The sequence below is a fragment of the Diorhabda sublineata genome, chromosome 4 (assembly GCF_026230105.1).
Source record: "Diorhabda sublineata isolate icDioSubl1.1 chromosome 4, icDioSubl1.1, whole genome shotgun sequence".
NCBI lineage: Eukaryota > Metazoa > Arthropoda > Insecta > Coleoptera > Chrysomelidae > Diorhabda > Diorhabda sublineata.
Genome location: NC_079477.1, coordinates 37997512 through 38017322, shown reverse-complemented (window position 1 = coordinate 38017322; position 19811 = coordinate 37997512). Strand labels below are relative to the sequence as shown.

The 19811-nt window shown below is 35.1% G+C and overlaps 3 protein-coding genes across 7 annotated transcripts in view; 1 reads left to right on the top strand and 2 right to left on the bottom strand.

Annotated features, from left to right (window-relative positions):
* Positions 1-12522, bottom strand: part of LOC130443427 (zinc transporter ZIP11) — a 53770-nt gene extending 41248 nt beyond the window's left edge. Inside the window, exons 1-4 of one of the 3 annotated variants that reach the window (XM_056778044.1) lie at positions 12040-12522; positions 10465-10699; positions 10206-10334; positions 9240-9414 (exon numbers count right to left, since the gene is read on the bottom strand). In XM_056778044.1, coding sequence (XP_056634022.1) covers positions 9240-9414; positions 10206-10334; positions 10465-10699; positions 12040-12147 — 647 coding nt within the window. In that variant the 5' untranslated portion in view covers positions 12148-12522. Of the gene's footprint in view, positions 1-9239; positions 9469-10202; positions 10335-10464; positions 10700-12039 lie in introns of all 3 variants that reach the window. The other 2 variants (XM_056778043.1, XM_056778045.1) reach the window with 2 other exon arrangements.
* Positions 12523-12651: 129 nt separating this feature from the next.
* On the bottom strand, positions 12652-15170 carry LOC130443428 (mediator of RNA polymerase II transcription subunit 10). The gene is made up of 3 exons (XM_056778046.1): positions 14974-15170; positions 14819-14902; positions 12652-14765 (listed from the first exon to the last, which is right to left on the bottom strand). The coding sequence occupies exons 1-3, from the start codon at positions 15099-15101 to the stop codon at positions 14576-14578; spliced, it is 402 nt and encodes a 133-aa protein (XP_056634024.1). The 5' UTR covers positions 15102-15170; the 3' UTR covers positions 12652-14575.
* Positions 15171-15415: 245 nt separating this feature from the next.
* On the top strand, positions 15416-18414 carry LOC130443426 (eukaryotic translation initiation factor 3 subunit E). Of its 3 annotated transcripts, none has more exons than XM_056778040.1 (5): positions 15416-15620; positions 15676-15954; positions 16018-16517; positions 17739-18165; positions 18330-18414. In XM_056778040.1, the coding sequence occupies exons 1-5, from the start codon at positions 15531-15533 to the stop codon at positions 18354-18356; spliced, it is 1323 nt and encodes a 440-aa protein (XP_056634018.1). In that variant the 5' UTR covers positions 15416-15530; the 3' UTR covers positions 18357-18414. The 3 variants fall into 3 exon arrangements, with proteins under 3 accessions (XP_056634018.1, XP_056634020.1, XP_056634019.1); XM_056778042.1 differs by having other exon boundaries at positions 15446-15620; positions 17739-18203; positions 18330-18409; XM_056778041.1 differs by having other exon boundaries at positions 15446-15620; positions 17739-18207; positions 18330-18409.
* Positions 18415-19811: the final 1397 nt, after the last annotated feature.

The window sequence follows — 19811 nt, the reverse complement described above, 5'->3', positions numbered from 1 at the left end:
GCATTTAGTGGTTGTCGAAATTGCAGCAAAGATTTTGGCCGGCGTGTAGTGCCGACTTTAATCCTACCGAGCATTTTTGGGACGAAGTTACTAGACGAGTTCGGGCAAGAAATCGCCAGCCAAGAAATTGGTCCTCGAAACTAAGGAAAAGATCCTAAAACCCTAAAGCCCATAAAGGAGGGGGTTAGTGGAGCCAGAACATTTGATCTGAGGTTTTTAACTCAATTTTATTGATTCTAAATAATTTTTTGCTTTACTTTTGGCAAATTTTCAAAGCAAACTTGATGCTTGAAGCTTAAAATATGGTAGAAATTAGTATTTGATCTAAATTTGGGCTAAAATTAATAAAAACAAAAACTGGAATGGAGAATTTTTTATCTTTTACATTAGTCGTTCAAATTATCCGGAGATACATTATAGAATGAGATGTTACCCCTTTCGTTTTGTATCTGCTAACCTTATTGGAAAACATTTAGTGGAAGGGACGTTCCGGCACGCCTTATATCCCACCTTTACGGACGAAACAGTCGGAAAATTAGAAAACGTCGGAAATTCACCTACCTCCTATCAGGTGATGAGAGCCTGCCACTAATCTGGCACATTTCCGCCAAACTACACTTTTTCATATCTCACAAACGGTTAATAAAAGGAATAACCGGATACAAAGTAGAAAATGGAAAATAAAAGTGGAAATAACGTGTTTCCTATTAGTTACAGGCAGTGACGTGGACGCTGTGTTTATTGATGTTCTATTTGTACTAAAAATCAATATGAATATCAAACCAGAATGTATAAAGTTCAGAATTACTCAAATTATTACGAAATACGTGAAAGGATTATATCGATTTGATTCCAATTGGCAAATGATTGTGCGTTTTTTTGTATTGTATAGTATTGAGCCTTTAACTAATTCTGAACTTGGAGTAGGTAGATAAAGATCGAAGCTAAAAAACTTGCCTGTTTACGGATTAGGCAAACTGAAGGCAAATAAAGGAGACAGAAATAATATTTTGAACTTTCTAAAAAAGTAAGTTCTGTTATTGTCGTCTCTCTTGTAGTTTGAGGATTTGCTCTAATCGAGTCGCGCAACACGTACCTCAAAAGGGAAGAAGCGACCCAATAAGTGCATAATAAACTGTTGAGTTTCTTGGAACCTGACTTGCGCTTTGGGAACTATCTAACAGTCATTGATCCAACGAATCAAGCCCAGTCACTCGATTCCTTAGTCGGATCGACCTTTGGTCTTTTTTAGTATCTGATGAACAAAGTCGCATAAACCTGATGTTGCATTTCTCTTTGTCAACTTACCAGACTGGAACGAAAACCATTCTGAGTTTATTGCTAGCCTCTGACCAGACCAGCTTGATCCCAACTATAAATATGAAGCCAAAGTATGAAGCTAGAGCTTATTGGACAAATGGGTTCGATAAAAACTCCTCCAGATATCCGACGAAGAGGAATCTAGTTTGGAAAGAATTCGATTCTTTTTGTCAACTTACAACTAGTTTATTCCTAGCCTCTGACCAGACCAGCTTGATCCCAACTGTAAATATGAAGCCAAAGTATGAAGCTAGAGCTTATTGGACAAATGGGTTCGATAAAAACTCCTCCAGATATCCGACGAAGAGGAAACTAGTTTGGAAAGAATTCGATTCTTTTTGTCAACTTACAACTAGTTTATTCCTAGCCTCTGACCAGACCAGCTTGATCCCAACTGTAAATATGAAGCCAAAGTATGAAGCTAGAGCTTATTGGACAAATGGGTTCGATAAAAACTCCTCCAGATATCCGACGAAGAGGAATCTAGTTTGGAAAGAATTCGATTCTTTTTGTCAACTTACAACTAGTTTATTCCTAGCCTCTGACCAGACCAGCTTGATCCCAACTGTAAATATGAAGCCAAAGTATGAAGCTAGAGCTTATTGGACAAATGGGTTCGATAAAAACTCCTCCAGATATCCGACGAAGAGGAAACTAGTTTGGAAAGAATTCGATTCTTTTTGTCAACTTACAACTAGTTTATTCCTAGCCTCTGACCAGACCAGCTTGATCCCAACTGTAAATATGAAGCCAAAGTATGAAGCTAGAGCTTATTGGACAAATGGGTTCGATAAAAACTCCTCCAGATATCCGACGAAGAGGAATCTAGTTTGGAAAGAATTCGATTCTTTTTGTCAACTTACAACTAGTTTATTCCTAACCTCTGACCAGACCAGCTTGATCCCAACTATAAATATGAAGCCAAAGTATGAAGCTAGAGCTTATTGGACAAATGGGTTCGATAAAAAATCCTCCAGATGTCCGACGAAGAGGAAACTAGAGGAATCTAGTTTGGAAAGGATTCGATTCTTTTTGTCAACTTACAACTAGTTTATTCCTAGCCTCTGACCAGACCAGCTTGATCCCAACTATAAATATGAAGCCAAAGTATGAAGCTAGAGCTTATTGGACAAATGGGTTCGATAAAAACTCCTCCAGATATCCGACGAAGAGGAATCTAGTTTGGAAAGAATTCGATTCTTTTTGTCAACTTACAACTAGTTTATTCCTAGCCTCTGACCAGACCAGCTTGATCCCAACTGTAAATATGAAGCCAAAGTATGAAGCTAGAGCTTATTGGACAAATGGGTTCGATAAAAACTCCTCCAGATATCCGACGAAGAGGAAACTAGTTTGGAAAGAATTCGATTCTTTTTGTCAACTTACAACTAGTTTATTCCTAGCCTCTGACCAGACCAGCTTGATCCCAACTGTAAATATGAAGCCAAAGTATGAAGCTAGAGCTTATTGGACAAATGGGTTCGATAAAAACTCCTCCAGATATCCGACGAAGAGGAATCTAGTTTGGAAAGAATTCGATTCTTTTTGTCAACTTACAACTAGTTTATTCCTAGCCTCTGACCAGACCAGCTTGATCCCAACTATAAATATGAAGCCAAAGTATGAAGCTAGAGCTTATTGGACAAATGGGTTCGATAAAAAATCCTCCAGATGTCCGACGAAGAGGAAACTAGAGGAATCTAGTTTGGAAAGGATTCGATTCTTTTTGTCAACTTACAACTAGTTTATTCCTAGCCTCTGACCAGACCAGCTTGATCCCAACTATAAATATGAAGCCAAAGTATGAAGCTAGAGCTTATTGGACAAATGGGTTCGATAAAAACTCCTCCAGATATCCGACGAAGAGGAATCTAGTTTGGAAAGAATTCGATTCTTTTTGTCAACTTACAACTAGTTTATTCCTAGCCTCTGACCAGACCAGCTTGATCCCAACTATAAATATGAAGCCAAAGTATGAAGCTAGAGCTTATTGGACAAATGGGTTCGATAAAAAATCCTCCAGATGTCCGACGAAGAGGAATCTAGAGGAATCTAGTTTGGAAAGAATTCGATTCTTTTTGTCAACTTACAACTAGTTTATTCCTAGCCTCTGACCGGACCAGGTTGATTCCAACGTTTGTAGGTATCAAGCCGAAGTAGCTTCTGCAGATATCACTTGAGGCGACTCGTATCCATGGTAAAGAGGTTGGTAATCAAGAGAAAAACTTGAAATCTGACGTTAATAAATGTGTGACGTAGCCGTCGCAGTCGTGACTGTCCCCCTTGCCGTAATTATCAGCATTATAACCTCAGAGTCAGCAGCGGAAAGTTGGAGAGTTGATTAATGGGTCGCTTCAGCACACATCCATCAACAATAATGGCGCGAACAAAGGCGCTCAGTTACAACGCCAAATTGCCAAATCTCTTTATTATTAAGGCAGAATTTAGTTTTTTAGGTTTCAATTCCGAAGAATTTTCCACAACAAGCGCTAATAATTTTACAGATTCGACGACGTCAATGGTGGTATTTTTATATGGTGAAACTTTAGTTTTAGAAATCTTGAGGCATGGAAGACACGAATGTGAGGTGGAAAACATAGTCGGATGGAGACGTAAACGTAGACAAACGTGGACAGGATGACCAGAGAAAGAAATTTTGCACTTAGGTTAACAAAATAATGAAAAGTATAAAAGCGGTTTTTAACTACTTTTCATCAAACATGTTTCCCTCATGGATATCGACCCGAAATTACCTGTTGAATTGCTAGGAAAGTTCAAGTAATCGATAACATTACTTCCTGGTATATTCTGCGTTCCTGTTGAGGTGCTTTCTCCTTAACTCTAGGTGGAATTGGAAATTTCACAGGTAATTTAAAATAATTAGAGATATATATAAAAATAAACAATTTCTACCTAATTACTATGAAGAGAAAATAATTTGCTCGGAATTGAATAAATGAGTTTTTCGTTCCGTTTTCTGTAAACAATGCCATCTATAGGAAAATTCCGTAACGTTATTACATCGATTTTCCTTTTCCTCGTAGAATAAAACCCGCGGAATAAATTTGAATAAATGACTAAATGCAGTGGCTGACCAAAAAATTTGTGTTCCGAGAAAAATTCGTGACTTGAAAACAATATGACGTAAAAAAAATTTTTGATTGATCATTAGGTAGATGTTCGACGGAATAAATAATTCTACACTACTATCTAGAGTCCAGAAAGCCAATGGTTAGTTCATAGTCGCAGGTGTGGGCGGCCGTGAAGCCGTTGAGCACATAGGCCTCCAGATAGGCTCACCGTGTCCCACTTGACGACACCAAAGTCCAATGTCTTTCGACTTTTGAACCCTTTGATGTAGTTAGTTAGGTTGTGGGGGTTGCCCAGGTGTTTAAGCAACGCCCGTGTGAGTCCAGGACTCTCAAAGATGACGTGGTGCAGTTTCGTCCTCCTCCATGCGCCATCGGATCATCCGTGATGCTCATGGCGTGAAGTTGGAGTCTTGGATGGCGGTGTCCAGTTAAAAGTCCCATCGCCAGTCTGATTTCGCGTCTATTTAGTTATTTGGTGAGAGACGAAGGGGATCCGAATGTCCAATGGTTAACAATCCGTAATTTTTTTTGTACAATCTAAAGATAGTTGTGGACAAGCAAAGTTTGAGCATCTGCAACGTAAGACCATCATTTCCAACCGCGTTCGATTTAATCGTAAATACATGGTTAAGAATTGATGATGGAGACTCAATAACTTGTTACGGCTATTGTAGAAAGCATAGTGGATGTTCTGGAATTGGGAGTAAATAATCATATTTCTCAAACCCCTCCAAAGTGCCTTTGCATCTTCCGGAGATATTTCGACATGCCTTCCAGTTTTCTGCAGACACGTTTGCCTTGTACTAATAAGTGTTTTATCTCTCAAGCTCATTATGCCTTGAGAACAGAGGTTAACCAGGAAGCAGGGGGCTTACTTATTGGAACTATTCTTAGAGGTAAGTGCTTTCCAAACATGGACGCAATATGGATAGTGAGGAGTTTACTTTTCCTTCAATATATTTCCGAGCATTACGAACTCCTTCTAACTTTAATGGAGATACCGCAGATGTAGCTATAACTCCGAAATTATGGCATTTAGGTATAGGGATCGTTAGATTAGAGTAGATTTCGAAAAAAAAATGTACGGGGTGATCTGTTTGATATAATAAAGTTCATTATTTTTTGGGAAAAAGGCACCACCGGCAGTTTCCGAGATAATTGAGGCGTTCCATACAAAAAACTCGCTCTGTACGAGTTGAAGGAAATATATATTAATATAGTCAGTCCACCGTTTGAACAAAACTGGTGATCAGATAAAGGAACGATTGTTTCTCACATTTCTACCATTCTATTTACAATTTCAGTTTATTCGGACAACATGTATTGAATATTCCGATTGATCAATTGGATGTTAATGAGATAAGATGTGTACGGCGTTCACGAAATGCAAAATTAGAACGGGAGCTAGATGGAGACAGACGTTGTATTGTCTTATGAATGAATGAAGATTCAATTCGTATTGGTTTTGGAAACTATCGGTAAAGCTGTTTAGACCAGAAAAACCACTATTTAAACCGTATTTTTCAAAATCTACCGGTTCGAATCCTGCCAAATTGTATCCAAAATATAATTTTGGTACATACGACATAGCATATGTCGCGGACGGATGTTGCTTGGAGAATAGTTGTTCTAACTACATCCTGTACATTTCCATCGGATTTCATGGCATCCCTTAGATGAATGTGTTCTTCAGGAAGAAGAAATTCCAATCGCTCAGTTCACGTTTATATTGGTGAAACATACGACGACATGTGCCCCCAAACAGCAGGGCTCATTGCCGAGACTTCTTTAAAAGATTAAGAAATCTGAGTCTTCCTTCATTATTCATCTTTGAATCCGTTTGCTTAATTCGTAATTACGCTAACTACTCCACGTTCCGAATTAGTTAAGGGCTCGATATTTTACAGTGCAAAAAAGGTGCACAATCACTTGCCGCGCTAAGGACTATTTTACAGCTGCTTTCAATTTAAGTTTTTGCATACTCAAATTTCTTTGGCGCCTGTACTAACTCCAAAGTGTTGTTACATCCTTTTCGGTATAGATAACTCATCAATAAAAAATTTCAATTTACCGGTCGACTTACATATTTTATGGTTTTTTGAGCTTGATTTGCATATAATTTCCGTACAGAAATTAGTGTTGCGTTCTACAGAAATTCCAATTTTTTAATTGTACCTCGATTACAAGATATAGGAGTGTTCGTTATAAATTACTCGCCCCTATCGTCGGTTATTATCATCCATAGAAAAACAATGAACGAAAGTTTTGTGTTTATTAATGAATAAGCTCGCGGTAAGGGAGATTTCGGGATTTATTAAAGCGCGCCAGATTAATATATTGAGGTATACCTTGTACCCGAGGACCAATCAATATTCATACCGAATTAAGAATTGAAAAATAATGTTCACTCCCCGTATAAACATCTAACAAACCGTCAGTCCATGTAGACTCATCATCTCCACTGTTTACCAATGAAAACATCGAATCGTAAACATAAATGCATTTCTATTAGCCGAAGCTGTTTGTACAAAATTTTTTCGAAATATTCTTGCCAGACTGTGTGCGATAAGCAGTGGCGTCGCTTGGTGAGATTTTATACACTATTGACGGCCGCCGAACAAACACTAAACAACGTGGCGTCCTCAAACTTGCTACATCTACTGTGTATAGATTGTGTACTGCCATCTCTAGGCTGAACAAGGTACTTTCGGGATCATCATCGTATATAACATTTCAATATAAAATTTTCCTTTTTTAAGTAAAAATAAAATTGATATTCGCTATCAATGAATCTACTTTTAATGTTCAAGGATATCTCGAGAAATACAATCCAGTCCATCAATCAAATATTAAATACTCGATAATCAATTTTTTTTTAATCCCGATTAAATGCCGAATGATGCGATATTAAGAGAAAAAAAATGAAATATCTTCATCGAGTACGCGCTCGAGGGAGATTAATAACAAACTTTTTAACTGTGGTTACAATTATCCTTATTTGATATTTCGATTAAATCCATGACATAAATCTCGAGGACTCGTTATTTTCTATCAATTTATTTGCTTCAGTTAAACTCTTTTTTTTGCACCTCATTATGATTTTTTTAATTACATTACAATTACCTTATAATATTAAAGAATTTTGCGCAATATTGTAATTTTATTTCGTATAAGAAGAAAATTGAATTATGTCTTGTATGTCCCGTTGTAATTCGGACGCAATTTATTGTACTACACTACAATTTTGAATACTTTAAAACAAATCGACGACGCGGCGCGACCTGAATCGACACGCGCGAGCTAACAGACGTGTCCGGCTGTAGTTTAGACACAGTTTGTTGTACTACACGCGTGAGGTCACGCAGCACAGCACGTAGTCTTGTAATCTACAATATTGAATACTTTGAAGCAAATTGGAGACGCGGCGCGACCTGAATCGACACGCGCGAGCTAACAGACGTGTCCGGCTGTAGTTTAGACACAGTTTGTTGTACTACACGCGTGAGGTCACGCAGCACAGCACGTAGTCTTGTAATCTACAATATTGAATACTTTGAAGCAAATCGACGACGCGGCGCGACCTGAATCGACACGCGCGAGCTAACAGACGTGTCCGGCTGTAGTTTAGACACAGTTTGTTGTACTACACGCGTGAGGTCACGCAGCACAGCACGTAGTCTTGTAATCTACAATATTGAATACTTTGAAGCAAATCGACGACGCGGCGCGATCTGAATCGACACGCGCGAGCTAACAGACGTGTCCGGCTGTAGTTTAGACACAGTTTGCTGTACTACACGCGTGAGGTCACGCAGCACAGCACGTAGTCTTGTAATCTACAATATTGAATACTTTGAAGCAAATCGACGACGCGGCGCGACCTGAATCGACACGCGCGAGCTAACAGACGTGTCCGGCTGTAGTTTAGACACAGTTTGCTGTACTACACGCGTGAGGTCACGCAGCACAGCACGTAGTCTTGTAATCTACAATATTGAATACTTTGAAGCAAATTGGAGACGCGGCGCGACCTGAATCGACACGCGCGAGCTAACAGACGTGTCCCGCTGTAGTTTAGACACAGTTTGCTGTACTACACGCGTGAGGTCACGCAGTACAGTACGTAGTCTTGTAATCTACAATATTGAATACTTTGAAGCAAATCGACGACGCGGCGCGACCTGAATCGACACGCGCGAGCTAACAGACGTGTCCCGCTGTAGTTTAGACACAGTTTGCTGTACTACACGCGTGAGGTCACGCAGTACAGTACGTAGTCTTGTAATCTACAATATTGAATACTTTGAAGCAAATTGGCGACGCGGCGCGACCAGAATCGACACGCGCGAGCTCACAGACGAAAACATTACAGAAGAAAAATTAATAGAGGCGGTATAGGAGCACAGAGAGCTTCACGATACAATAAAATGGTGATTGTCCGAGTGCCGTTTGTTTTTTTCAACCTCCGATCGCTCCGTGCAGATACCCGCGGCGGGAAACATTGTTTCGAAATATGTAATTTTTCGACATTTCAACAATGATCGTCATATTTTGACCAATTTGACAAAAAGCATGTCTGAACCTTCATTTTGATTACCGCTTGAAAATCCATTCAGTAAATTTCATATTTAACGCGAAAAGGCATCCGCCATATTTCAACCAATCCACAAAAAATTCCGTTCGGTAATTCGTAAGTTTATGACCAATTAACAGACAAAGGCGACAGAAAATTTTCATTTCTAATATGTGGTGATATTTTTTGAGATGGGGGAAATAAATACGATGATTTCGCCGAAGAGAATTCTCCGTAAATGAAAAATGACTTACCTAGCCTTCTCCAAGCTGGATATTTTGTCATTACCAGTTATTCCGAATCCGACGCCGACCGCCAATCCTTCAGGAATGTTGTGAACCGTTATAGCGACAACGAGAAGAAGAATCCTTTTCCACTGCCCCTTTTGAATTTCTTCGATATTGCAATCGTCCCCGTCGTCGAAACTCTGTACACGAACTTTATCTTCAATATCTTTCTCTATATCTACTGCGTTTCTACCTACTGCAATAGAGGAAATAATTGAAGAAGAATTTGAGGGGAAAATGAGAAGAAGAACAATGACTTCGAATTCGAATTACAAGTATAATAGGAAAAAAAGTGAATTGAAACGATCGAACAGCGAAAAAATTTCATTATACTTAATAAAATAACGCCTTAATTCAATTGGCGGCAACATCGCAAATGATGAGCGGAACCGTTCGTTTCCCCCGTATAAACTTGTCATTATCGATTTTCCTGAACGATAAAATCTCAGATTTTACTCATAAGAAATCCCAGAGATTGTTTATCGATTTTTTAGAAATCGATCTCTTAGACTTCGATTTTTTTACGAATCGATTCATCGGGTTGCGATTCGAATCCAATTAAGAATCGATCTTTTTTGTAAAGAATCGCCATCACTACTATGCAGTTCAATCTGTAGTGTCACTGTCCTCTCAGCTACTCCGAAGTCGGATCGCAAGGATACCTACATGATTGTTGTGTCTCTAAGTTGGTATTTCTGGAACCGTTGGTGATATTCATAATTAACACTCACTGTTTACACTACCACTCACGATTACACCGGCTAACGCGCGTTTCGATCACCAAGTTATCTTCTTCAGAGACCGAAAGTGAACAGTTTCGAGGAAATCCCAATATTGATTTGAATTGAGTCTATCACAAAATTAATTCTTTACATTTCGACACGTAACTGTTCCAACAAAACACTTGGTATAAAGGATTTATCAACTTACCCTTTTTACGCTGATGTAACGTTGCTAAAGTTTCTGGGAAACCCTCAATGGTAGTCGTTTCCGGCATGTAGTGTGACTCTCGTCTTGAACTACTTCGGCGACTATCGCGACGACTACCGGTGGCGTTCAATGCTAAACCAACAAAATATATCCAAGTCAGTAACAACTCAAAACACCATTTTTATTTTTTTATTGTTTTACATTGTCCGATTTTGCCTTAGGGGTTTCTTCGCACGAATCTAATGAAAAAAAAAATACTTACCAAGCATCATATTAGGAGAATGTACCCCAAGGACACTAATCAATCTATCGGCGCCATAAACGAACAACGCACCCAAAAGGAAGCCCGCTCCAACGGGTAGATAAGCGAATTGTCCTACTTCTCCATAACTTTTAGATGATACTGCCAGTTCTAGTGCTGGTTGTAACAAAGACCAGAAAGAAGCTGCTATCATTACTCCTGCAGCGAAACCAAGACTTGCATCCAACAGTTTTCGCTGAGAAAAAAAGATACGAAATGGATAACACCAAACATACTTCAGAGATATTAATACGAATTCAGTTCTATATGTGAAACGTCAATTGTGAAGCTTTTTTCCAAAAAATTAACGTTTTTTTCTTGGGTTTTTCTGATTTTTTTTTATGTAAAAACCAACCACAAAACGATAAACTCTATTACACTAGAGTAATTCAAGTGGTGCCTATTAATCTTGAGCTTCTGTAGGTTGTAGTATCCGGGAATGAATAGATTTGCACTTCTCCAAAGGATAAATCGACGTTCTGGGCGTCTGTAGACGAAAGTCTGCCTGTCAAATAGGTATTGCAAAAACTCCTCCAGGTTTGATATTGTTGGACATCTCGGTAGAGCATCTGCAGTGATAGTAACCGTAAAACAAAGTCAGGTCAGCGACCTTTCTTCTGTGTTCTAAACTGACCAAGATTCTGGTCAATTCCGCATCGCCTACACGTCGAATTGCTCACTTCTGTATCGAAGTGGGCATCATCCATATGTTCGGTGACTTAAATACTGAATAAAAATTTTTTGTATGTCATCTATCATCTATGCCATTCAATTTCTTTGTGTGTTTGGCAAGCAAAAAGCCTTCTCTATCAAATGATTTTAGAAAAAACAATACAAATAATTTATGTTTATAGTTCTGGCTTCGAGTAGTTATTCAAATTAAGGAGTTCATAAAGTTATCACAAATCCTGTAGGATAGAATACTTGTTTAAAGTGGTAAGGTAATTTACTATGCAATTGGACGGACTTGAAAACATTTTTAATGTAAGTCCCTCAGTTCCAGATGAGTATTTATTCTTTAGCACTGCTAAAACTATGGGCATAAAGAAGACACAGTTTCTTGCGAATATTTTGTTGATTGTCTATTATAAGTGAAATTGTTCTATTTATATATTTTATTACAATTTTTTATAGTGTACCAATTTAAAATCAAGAGCATGTTAATTGTCAAATACAAATTAATCCCTTACTTATCTGTATAATTCAAAACTTTATGATGAATGATGAAAGTTTTATCGGTGATTTGTACATAAATAAATGATTAATAACGAAATTTTGTTCAAATTATTTCTTTATTTGTTCAATTTCTTCGAAATAAATCATTATTTCAATGCATTAAATTCTTTAATTCTCGATAAGAATGTAAAAGTAATAAAAATATAATACCTTCATTTATTTGATTTCAAATTAGTAGAAAAAAAATTTTTTAGCAATAAATGTTAAATGAAACTAAATAAAAAGTAACATCACTTGATCAAAAAATGTAGTACTTATATTTTTATTTTTTGTTTACATTTATTGAGGTTATGTCCTAACCTGTGAACCTCGTACAAATATGCAAACGGCAGCACCAGCAGCTGTCATGCCCCAGGTAAAAAGAGTGCCGAAGAAAGCTTGCATAACTGGTCCGTATCCTTCTAACATTTTTCTTGAATATCTATTTGATGCACTACACTATAAATATTGCCACCAGGTAGTCAATAAAACCGCTAAACACCGACTACCATACCAGAGGGAATCGTTAAATATATATTTTTTGAAATGTCAACAAGAATTTGCTATCAGCCCATGCGCGCAAAATTAAATAGTTATAAAAAGATCTCCATTAACAATCTAGGTAGGTAATTAATGTATTTAAATTTAACATAAAAACAAGAGCAATTATTGACAATGACTGAAGTTTTTTATTACCCTTGAGCCCTTCACAATCATCATCTGTTTACATTACACGTCACACCAACAATCATTTTATCAGATGTTCGGTAATCGACAAAATAACGTTCGAAGGCTGCTCGGTATCATCATTAACATTATTTTTTTTGCACTAGTTTAATGATAACTGTCAACGTAATAAATGTTTTCAGCGGTATTACATTTTTAATTTATTCATTAATATAAAAACAATATTTAAAAATAAAACTACTGTAATTGATATTGATCTACTTAATTTATTAATAGTTGAATAAGTTTTTGTACATATAAATAAAAAAGTTATTCTGTGATTACCACAATAATCACTGACATTGAAAAATAATTTAATATATTGACAGATTATATAAAGAAATATACAGAGTGTCTCAAAAGTATGAGGCGAAGAATAAGAACATGTTTAATCTTATTTAAGCTTCATTTTTATAAGTTATATCATCTAAAAACATGAAATATTTATTGATACTCTCTAAACATTATTAAATATTTAGTAGCCTAAGATATTTATACATATATTTTGGATTGAAATTCAGAATACTCACCCAAAGTCAGATATTCTCTTGTCCAGTATTTGAATATGTAATATTATTTTTTTCACACATATAATTAAATACTTACAAACATTTTTTTACTAAAACACTATGAAAAAAAGCAATTCATAAAAAATATATGGAATATTTTTTTATAATCCACCATATCTTAGATTCTGAACTACTCACAATTATTTTTTTCGACGTTTCGTCTCACTTTCGCTCATCAATACTTTTTGTACACATCGAACTATTAACAAACAAATATCCGAAGAATCTCTAGAATACAATAAACCTGCATATATGTGCTTTTTCGATATGACCAAGGTTTTTGACACAGTGAGATTAAATGATGTCTTAGAAATATTGAGACAAAAGGGACTGAATCATAGAATAATTATTAATAATATTAATACCTAATGAAAAACAAAAATTAGAGTAGGACATACAACAGAATATAGAAATGTAAACACAAGAAACAGCTGAGGAGACTCACTAAGTCCCTTCTTATTTAATTTCGTAATGGATAACAAAATCCATGTCGTCTGCTATGCTGGAGATACTGAACCTAATCTCCAACGGCTTTAACACTAAAGCAAAACATCTCGACACCAAGAAGACCAAATGCCTAGAGTGACACCCAAAGAACTAATATGATGTAAGTTTCAAAAAAATTATCATACAAGTGAATAATTTTAAATACCTGGGAGCAGAAATAACGAGTCATTAGAATCTTTTTAAGAAGTAAGAAAACAAACAATAAAAACGACTCAAATTTCTGGAGGAATAAATACCGAAAGTAAAATCAAGATATATAAACCAACAGTAAGAGCTATCAGTACATAGCAGCAGAAACAAGACCAGATACGAGTAGGACACTATAAAAGATGATAACAGTCGAAATGAAAATACTAAAAAGTATACAAGGCAAAATTCTACATGTCAGGATGCAGAAATTAAACAGAATAGTGGAATACAGCACATAGAAAAATGGGCGAGACAGACGATAATTTTAGAACAAACATAAAAAGAACAGGAATCATTTTTATTTTACCATGATATTTCTTGTTTCAATACCCTACACAGTTAAAATGATTTCGTAGTGAAATTTTTTTGTTGATTCTCCTAGGGAGTATATTACCTCCCCCATAGTTGGATTGAGGCCCCCAAAGAACTGGTACTTCCAATAGTCTCAAGTAAACCTCAAGAATTCTATTAGAAAACTAGAATGAGTTTTGATTAAATTATAATTAGGTAATTAATTAATTATTACTAATACTAGTAAGAAGAATTACACATTTTTAGGATTTCATTTTATAGAGAAATCAAACAATATGTAGTAGTAAAGGGTAGTAATGAAAAGGAAACTTAATAAATGCTTTTAAATAAAATTGATTTGTTCAGTAATTAGTTTTAATTGGAATGCTTTGTATAATAAGGTAATCATTCAATTACTTAATGTCCTTTAATGAGGTCTATAAAACTTTAGTGTTTTATAAATCATAAAACACGTCATAAAACAATCAAAATGAAATTGGTTAAGATTTATATCAATATGTATTAAAACAATAAATAATTACGTTAAATTTTTACTTATTTACATATCTTAAAAATTATTCATCTCCTCTTAATGCTCTATATTTGTTTAGCTCATTGGGAAATGTTCTACTAAGTTCAAGTAACATATTAGCTTTGAATTTTCTGTAAGCATCAATTTTTCCTTTGACCTGTTCATTTTTAGCTAAAGCTTTTTCTATGCAGTCTTTTGTGTAAAGTTGAGGATTGCGTCCTTGATCTATATAACTAAAATAAATTAAATTAATCCTCTGATAACACATAATATAAATATTACATACTCAAATACTTCTAAAGGAACATGGACATCTTGTACTTGGGATTTCAATTTGTCTACTTCTTGAAGGCCGTGTACCAATGCTTGTCTGAAACAAAAATTCTGCTCCGGTTTCTACTTTTGTAAGAAAGTATTCATATTTAAATTTTATTTACTTACAGTTTTTGATTCAAAACATTTTGACTTTGTGGTTGAAAATCACTAACTATAATATGAATTTGACGAACGTTTTCGATAAACATTTCCAATTGAGTTTCTAAATTTTCTAATGAAGACGATGAAGCCATTATACTGTTATTATAAACTGAAATATATTAAATATAAACATCAGCAAGTATTAGTTCTCAAAAAAAGTCAAATGTCAATTTATTTATTTACACATTTAGGCATAACTTCGTATATGAATTACTTGAAGCTTTATTTTTGAATTTACAATATTCTCAAATTTATTTGAAAAAACGGTTTTTGTTACTACTTATATATACTTTGTGATAAGATAATATGTAATTGACTCAATTAGGAAGTATTAAACTTATTTCTATTAGAAAAGTTGATTTGTCGTTAAAAATTCCCTTAACCTTTTGTCATTTCTTAAAATCTTGTCATAATTGTCATTCTTTCGTTGAGGGTTGCATAAAGCTTCCTCGATTACTAAAAACTTATTTTGTAATATTATTAAAAATATAAAGTAGAACCTTCTTTTCAAATAAAGAATAATGGAAAAGTTCGACTTAACATCTGTAATGGGTCAATACTTAGACCGGCACTTAGTATTTCCATTGTTAGAATTTTTATCAGCAAAAGGAGTAAGTAAATATAGGTTAGTTTTTTAGTGTGCTAACATATTTTTTACTTTATTAGATTTATAATGAGACCGAATTACTAAAAGCTAAATTGGATATATTAAGTAAAACAAATATGATAGATTATGCTATCGACATAAGAAAACAATTATATCCTGACCAAGAAATTCCAGAAGATTTGAAGCAAAGGCGTAATCACGTTGTACAGCAGTTGGCCGAATTACAAGAAGAAGTTAAACCAATTTTGAAAATTATGGAGTCCGAGGAAGTGATGAAAAACATGGAAAATATGAGGGACTCAAAAACTCTCATTAGTTATTTATCTAAAGAATCCAAGGTACAAAGTTTGTATTTAAACTTAAAATATTCATATATATGTAAATAAAAAACATTTTTTCAGTTTGAAATCGAAATGATTGATAGTCTTCACAAACTAGCTAAATACAGATACGATTGTGGTAACTATACAGTATCCACATCTTACTTATATTTCTGTATGTTAGTACTACCTCCAAATGATAAGAATTACCTTAGTGCCTTGTGGGGGAAATTTGCGTCTGAAATCTTGTACCAAAATTGGGATTCGGCATTAGAAGATTTGAACAAACTTAGAGAATATATAGATTCCAGCCCTAACCAATTTTCTGGAAACAGTTTGCAGTTATTACAGCAACGAACATGGTTGATCCATTGGTCATTGTTTGTATTCTTCAATCACGTATTAGGACGTGAACTGATTATTGAAATGTTCTTGTACAGACCACACTATCTCAATGCAATACAGACAATGTGTCCGCATATTTTGAGATATTTGGCAACTGCTGTTATAATTACTAGAAGTAGAAGATCGGCGCTAAAAGATTTGGTGAAAGTTATTCAACAAGAAAGTTACACATACAGGTAAAGGTTATTTATTAGTTTACATCAGGGGTTCTCAATGAAAGGGTCAAGAGTATAGACAAAATACATTAGGGTCATTGATACTATACGAGCGGTGGATTATAAATGAAGCAACCATCCATCTATTTACCAAAAAATGACAAAATAGGATATCAAATTAGTCATTTGGGGACTTTAAAGCTAAGTCCATAATAAGAAAATTTACAGAGTCATCACAAGGGGGGAAAGCAAACATGACTTGAGTAATAATAAAAATGGTAATATGGCAATAGATTGTGTCTGTTATTAATGATATGAGGATTCTGAGCATATATTTTGACTATAATTCTATTCATAAGGAAACCTGGTACTTTTTTTTGATTTTGTTATGAATTTTTCTACAGTACAATCTCTTTAGTTGGGCCACCTCTGGACCAGACTACCGGCCGAACGACAAAATGGCCGGACTAACAGGATGTAATACCAAAGTTTAAAATAACCCTCTACCTACATTAAAAAATCAACAAAAAACGTTGTTAAAACATTTTAACAGCATTTTGTACTTACCAACAAGAATATTTGACGTGTCTTTGTTTAATTGCCTTGTTGTACAACTCGTAGATACGTTTTTGTAAAACATTTAAAAAGTAAATAATACAGATACTAGTTCAAAGATAATAATGAAAATAAAAACATACTATACACACTGAACAAAACCAACTCAAAATATATTTACAGAAATCACTTTACAATACACATAACCTTAAAAAATTAAAAGAAATCTGTTATTTTCTTTTGGTTTTTTTGAACAATAGTGTTCTTGAAGGAATAGTCACGCCATTTTCTCATGAACATTACGTCAACAGCAGTAGCAGATGCTTGTTGCTCAACGTACATTAGCATCTTGATTTATTACAGCTGAATAATTTCGTCATCATTTAATCATTACTAAGCTCATCATCATTGCTTAAAATCCACTCCATAACGTAACTCTCAACAAGGTTGTTAGGATCACCTGTTGTAGGCAGTCGTTGAAGATCTGATTGGTTAGGTTAAGACATTGATTGGTTGTTATTTTGTTCTGGGTACACCTGGGTGTAGTCATGGTGGTTTCATCAGAATTTGGGTTTTTCTTGTTGGGCCTTGTTGAGAGGTAGCTTGTGTGGCCCTGATGCGTTCGAACAACACAAAGCAACTGTAATTCTCCCTTTGATAATCAAATTCGATTTTTTTCAATTTCAGGGATCCCATAACAGAATTTTTGGAACATCTCTATGTTAACTTTGATTTTGATGGTGCTCGCCAAAAATTACATGAATGTCAAACAGTATTATTGAATGATTTCTTCCTAATCTCCTGTTTAGACGAATTCGTAGAAAACGCCCGACTAATGATATTCGAGACATTCTGTAGAATCCATCAGTGCATCAGTATAGGCATGTTGGCGGAAAAATTGAATATGAATCCAGACGAAGCGGAATGCTGGATAGTTAATTTAATTAGAAACGCCAGATTGGACGCTAAAATTGATTCGAAATTGGGGCATGTGGTGATGGGTGCTCAACCCTTGTCTCCATACCAACAACTCATAGAAAAAATCGATTCGCTATCAGTCAGATCAGAAACGCTTTGTTCCCTTATCGATAGGAAGCTCAGAGCAAAGACTGACGTAAGTTTTAATAAATAACTTACAGTGTGTGCCCTTAAGTAAGTAAGTGCACAACTAATACATTTAAATATTTTATTTCATTTCATTTTTAAGTTTAACAAATTATTTTTCCATCTCAACTATCATCTCATTCTCCCCTTTTATTTTAATATTGTTTGTTTCAGATTCGTTGGGGAAACCAAGATTTTTGAATCTTTAAACTGTTTTATACCTTGATCATCGATTAAATATAATTACTAACAAGTTATGGTTTATTTTATTTATTCCAATATTCATTTTTTTTTCTTGATTATTTGTTCTACAAGAACGGCAGTAATTAATGAATCCATTAATCACTGCTATCAGATGCTTTCTTGCTTTTTGTTAAAAAAACTAATAATAAAATATTTAGTGGTCGTGGATAAAGTATAGTAATCTACTCGGTGAACTTCCATTATACGCGATCACTTTTGACACAGTTGGTTGTCATTAAAAGTGTCACTAACACAGTTGGCTGTCATTGAAAACGTCACTTTTAATGGCAGTTGTGCATAACTCTCATTATTTGAGTAGTCTTATGGTACAATTTAATTTATTGCAAATAATAGGCAATTTTAAATACATAAGTGCTTACTGGATTAAGAAATTTGCGAGATCTTAAAATCTATCTAAGATATAGAGAGCGGTATATAAGTGGAATTGTACTATTGGAAGAGAGAGAAAGGGCATCGGCTTACCATTCGAAACTTCGACGTCATGGTGATCCAATCGAAATAGAGAGTGGCATACCGATGTTCTTTCTTTCTCTATTAGCAGTTCAGGATCACTTAAACTAGGTCTTACTTGTTATCACTCTTGTTATCTTTCATATTAATTCTATGATCCAAAGATGTAAAGTCAGAAATATACGCCATGACACTTAGAAAGTGACCATCTTTTTCAAAAATGTTTAATTCTTGTAAGGAGAGAAAATTTTTTCGAACATCGTAAAACAATTTCGTAAATTAAGGCGTTGTAACTACTCAAAATTGTGACGGCTATTTAGTGTTTATTTGGTTACCACTATAGTTTATCAAACAAAAAATGGTAACTCAAAAATGTGATTCATCGATTCATAAGGTTTGTTCTTGGTAGCTACACTGGCAGAACTAATTCAGGAATGTACACTGAAGCGTTCTTTGTAGCAGAACCAGAGCTAGTGTTGCAATTCTTAGTAGCAGTGCAAGAGAACTAGTTCACCAAGTTCAATGTACTGCTTGCTCTGGTTCTAAAGTCAGTTCAGCCAGTGCAATAAGTGTAATCAATTTAGTGCAAAAAAGTAAGGTCAGCGGACGAATGTAAAATATGAAAAAATACTAAATCGTTTTCCATTATTGTTTAAACTACAAGGCCTGAATCACATCAAATACAACAATCAACAAATGGTCCATTGCTCTCTGCACTGAATCGTTCTTTGTATCTGATCGAACTAATTCTATACACTCATAAAGTGGCGTGTACTGATCCAGTTCAGTTCAGTTCCAGTGCAGCTGCCAAGAGCAAACCTATATATTTTGATTTATTTGAAGGATTTGGTACACGCAACAGTACGTTGTTTTTGTTCAATAGATAAATTATTTTGGTTCTCCTTCCTAAGTGTTGCATATATAATATAAAATTTTTTCCAT

Excerpts from the sequence above, each read along its gene's own strand:
- LOC130443426 (XM_056778040.1), top strand. The coding sequence starts at position 15,531 with ATGGAAAAGTTCGACTTAACATCTGTAATGGGTCAATACTTAGACCGG. Across the intron at positions 15,621-15,675 it reads AATTTTTATCAGCAAAAGGA|ATTTATAATGAGACCGAATT; the intron begins GTAAGTAAATAT and ends TTACTTTATTAG. Across the intron at positions 16,518-17,738 it reads CAAGAAAGTTACACATACAG|GGATCCCATAACAGAATTTT; the intron begins GTAAAGGTTATT and ends TTTCAATTTCAG.
- LOC130443428 (XM_056778046.1), bottom strand. The coding sequence starts at position 15,101 with ATGGCTTCATCGTCTTCATTAGAAAATTTAGAAACTCAATTGGAAATG. Across the intron at positions 14,903-14,973 it reads AATGTTTTGAATCAAAAACT|ACAAGCATTGGTACACGGCC; the intron begins GTAAGTAAATAA and ends TTTTTGTTTCAG. Across the intron at positions 14,766-14,818 it reads GTTCCTTTAGAAGTATTTGA|TTATATAGATCAAGGACGCA; the intron begins GTATGTAATATT and ends AATTTATTTTAG.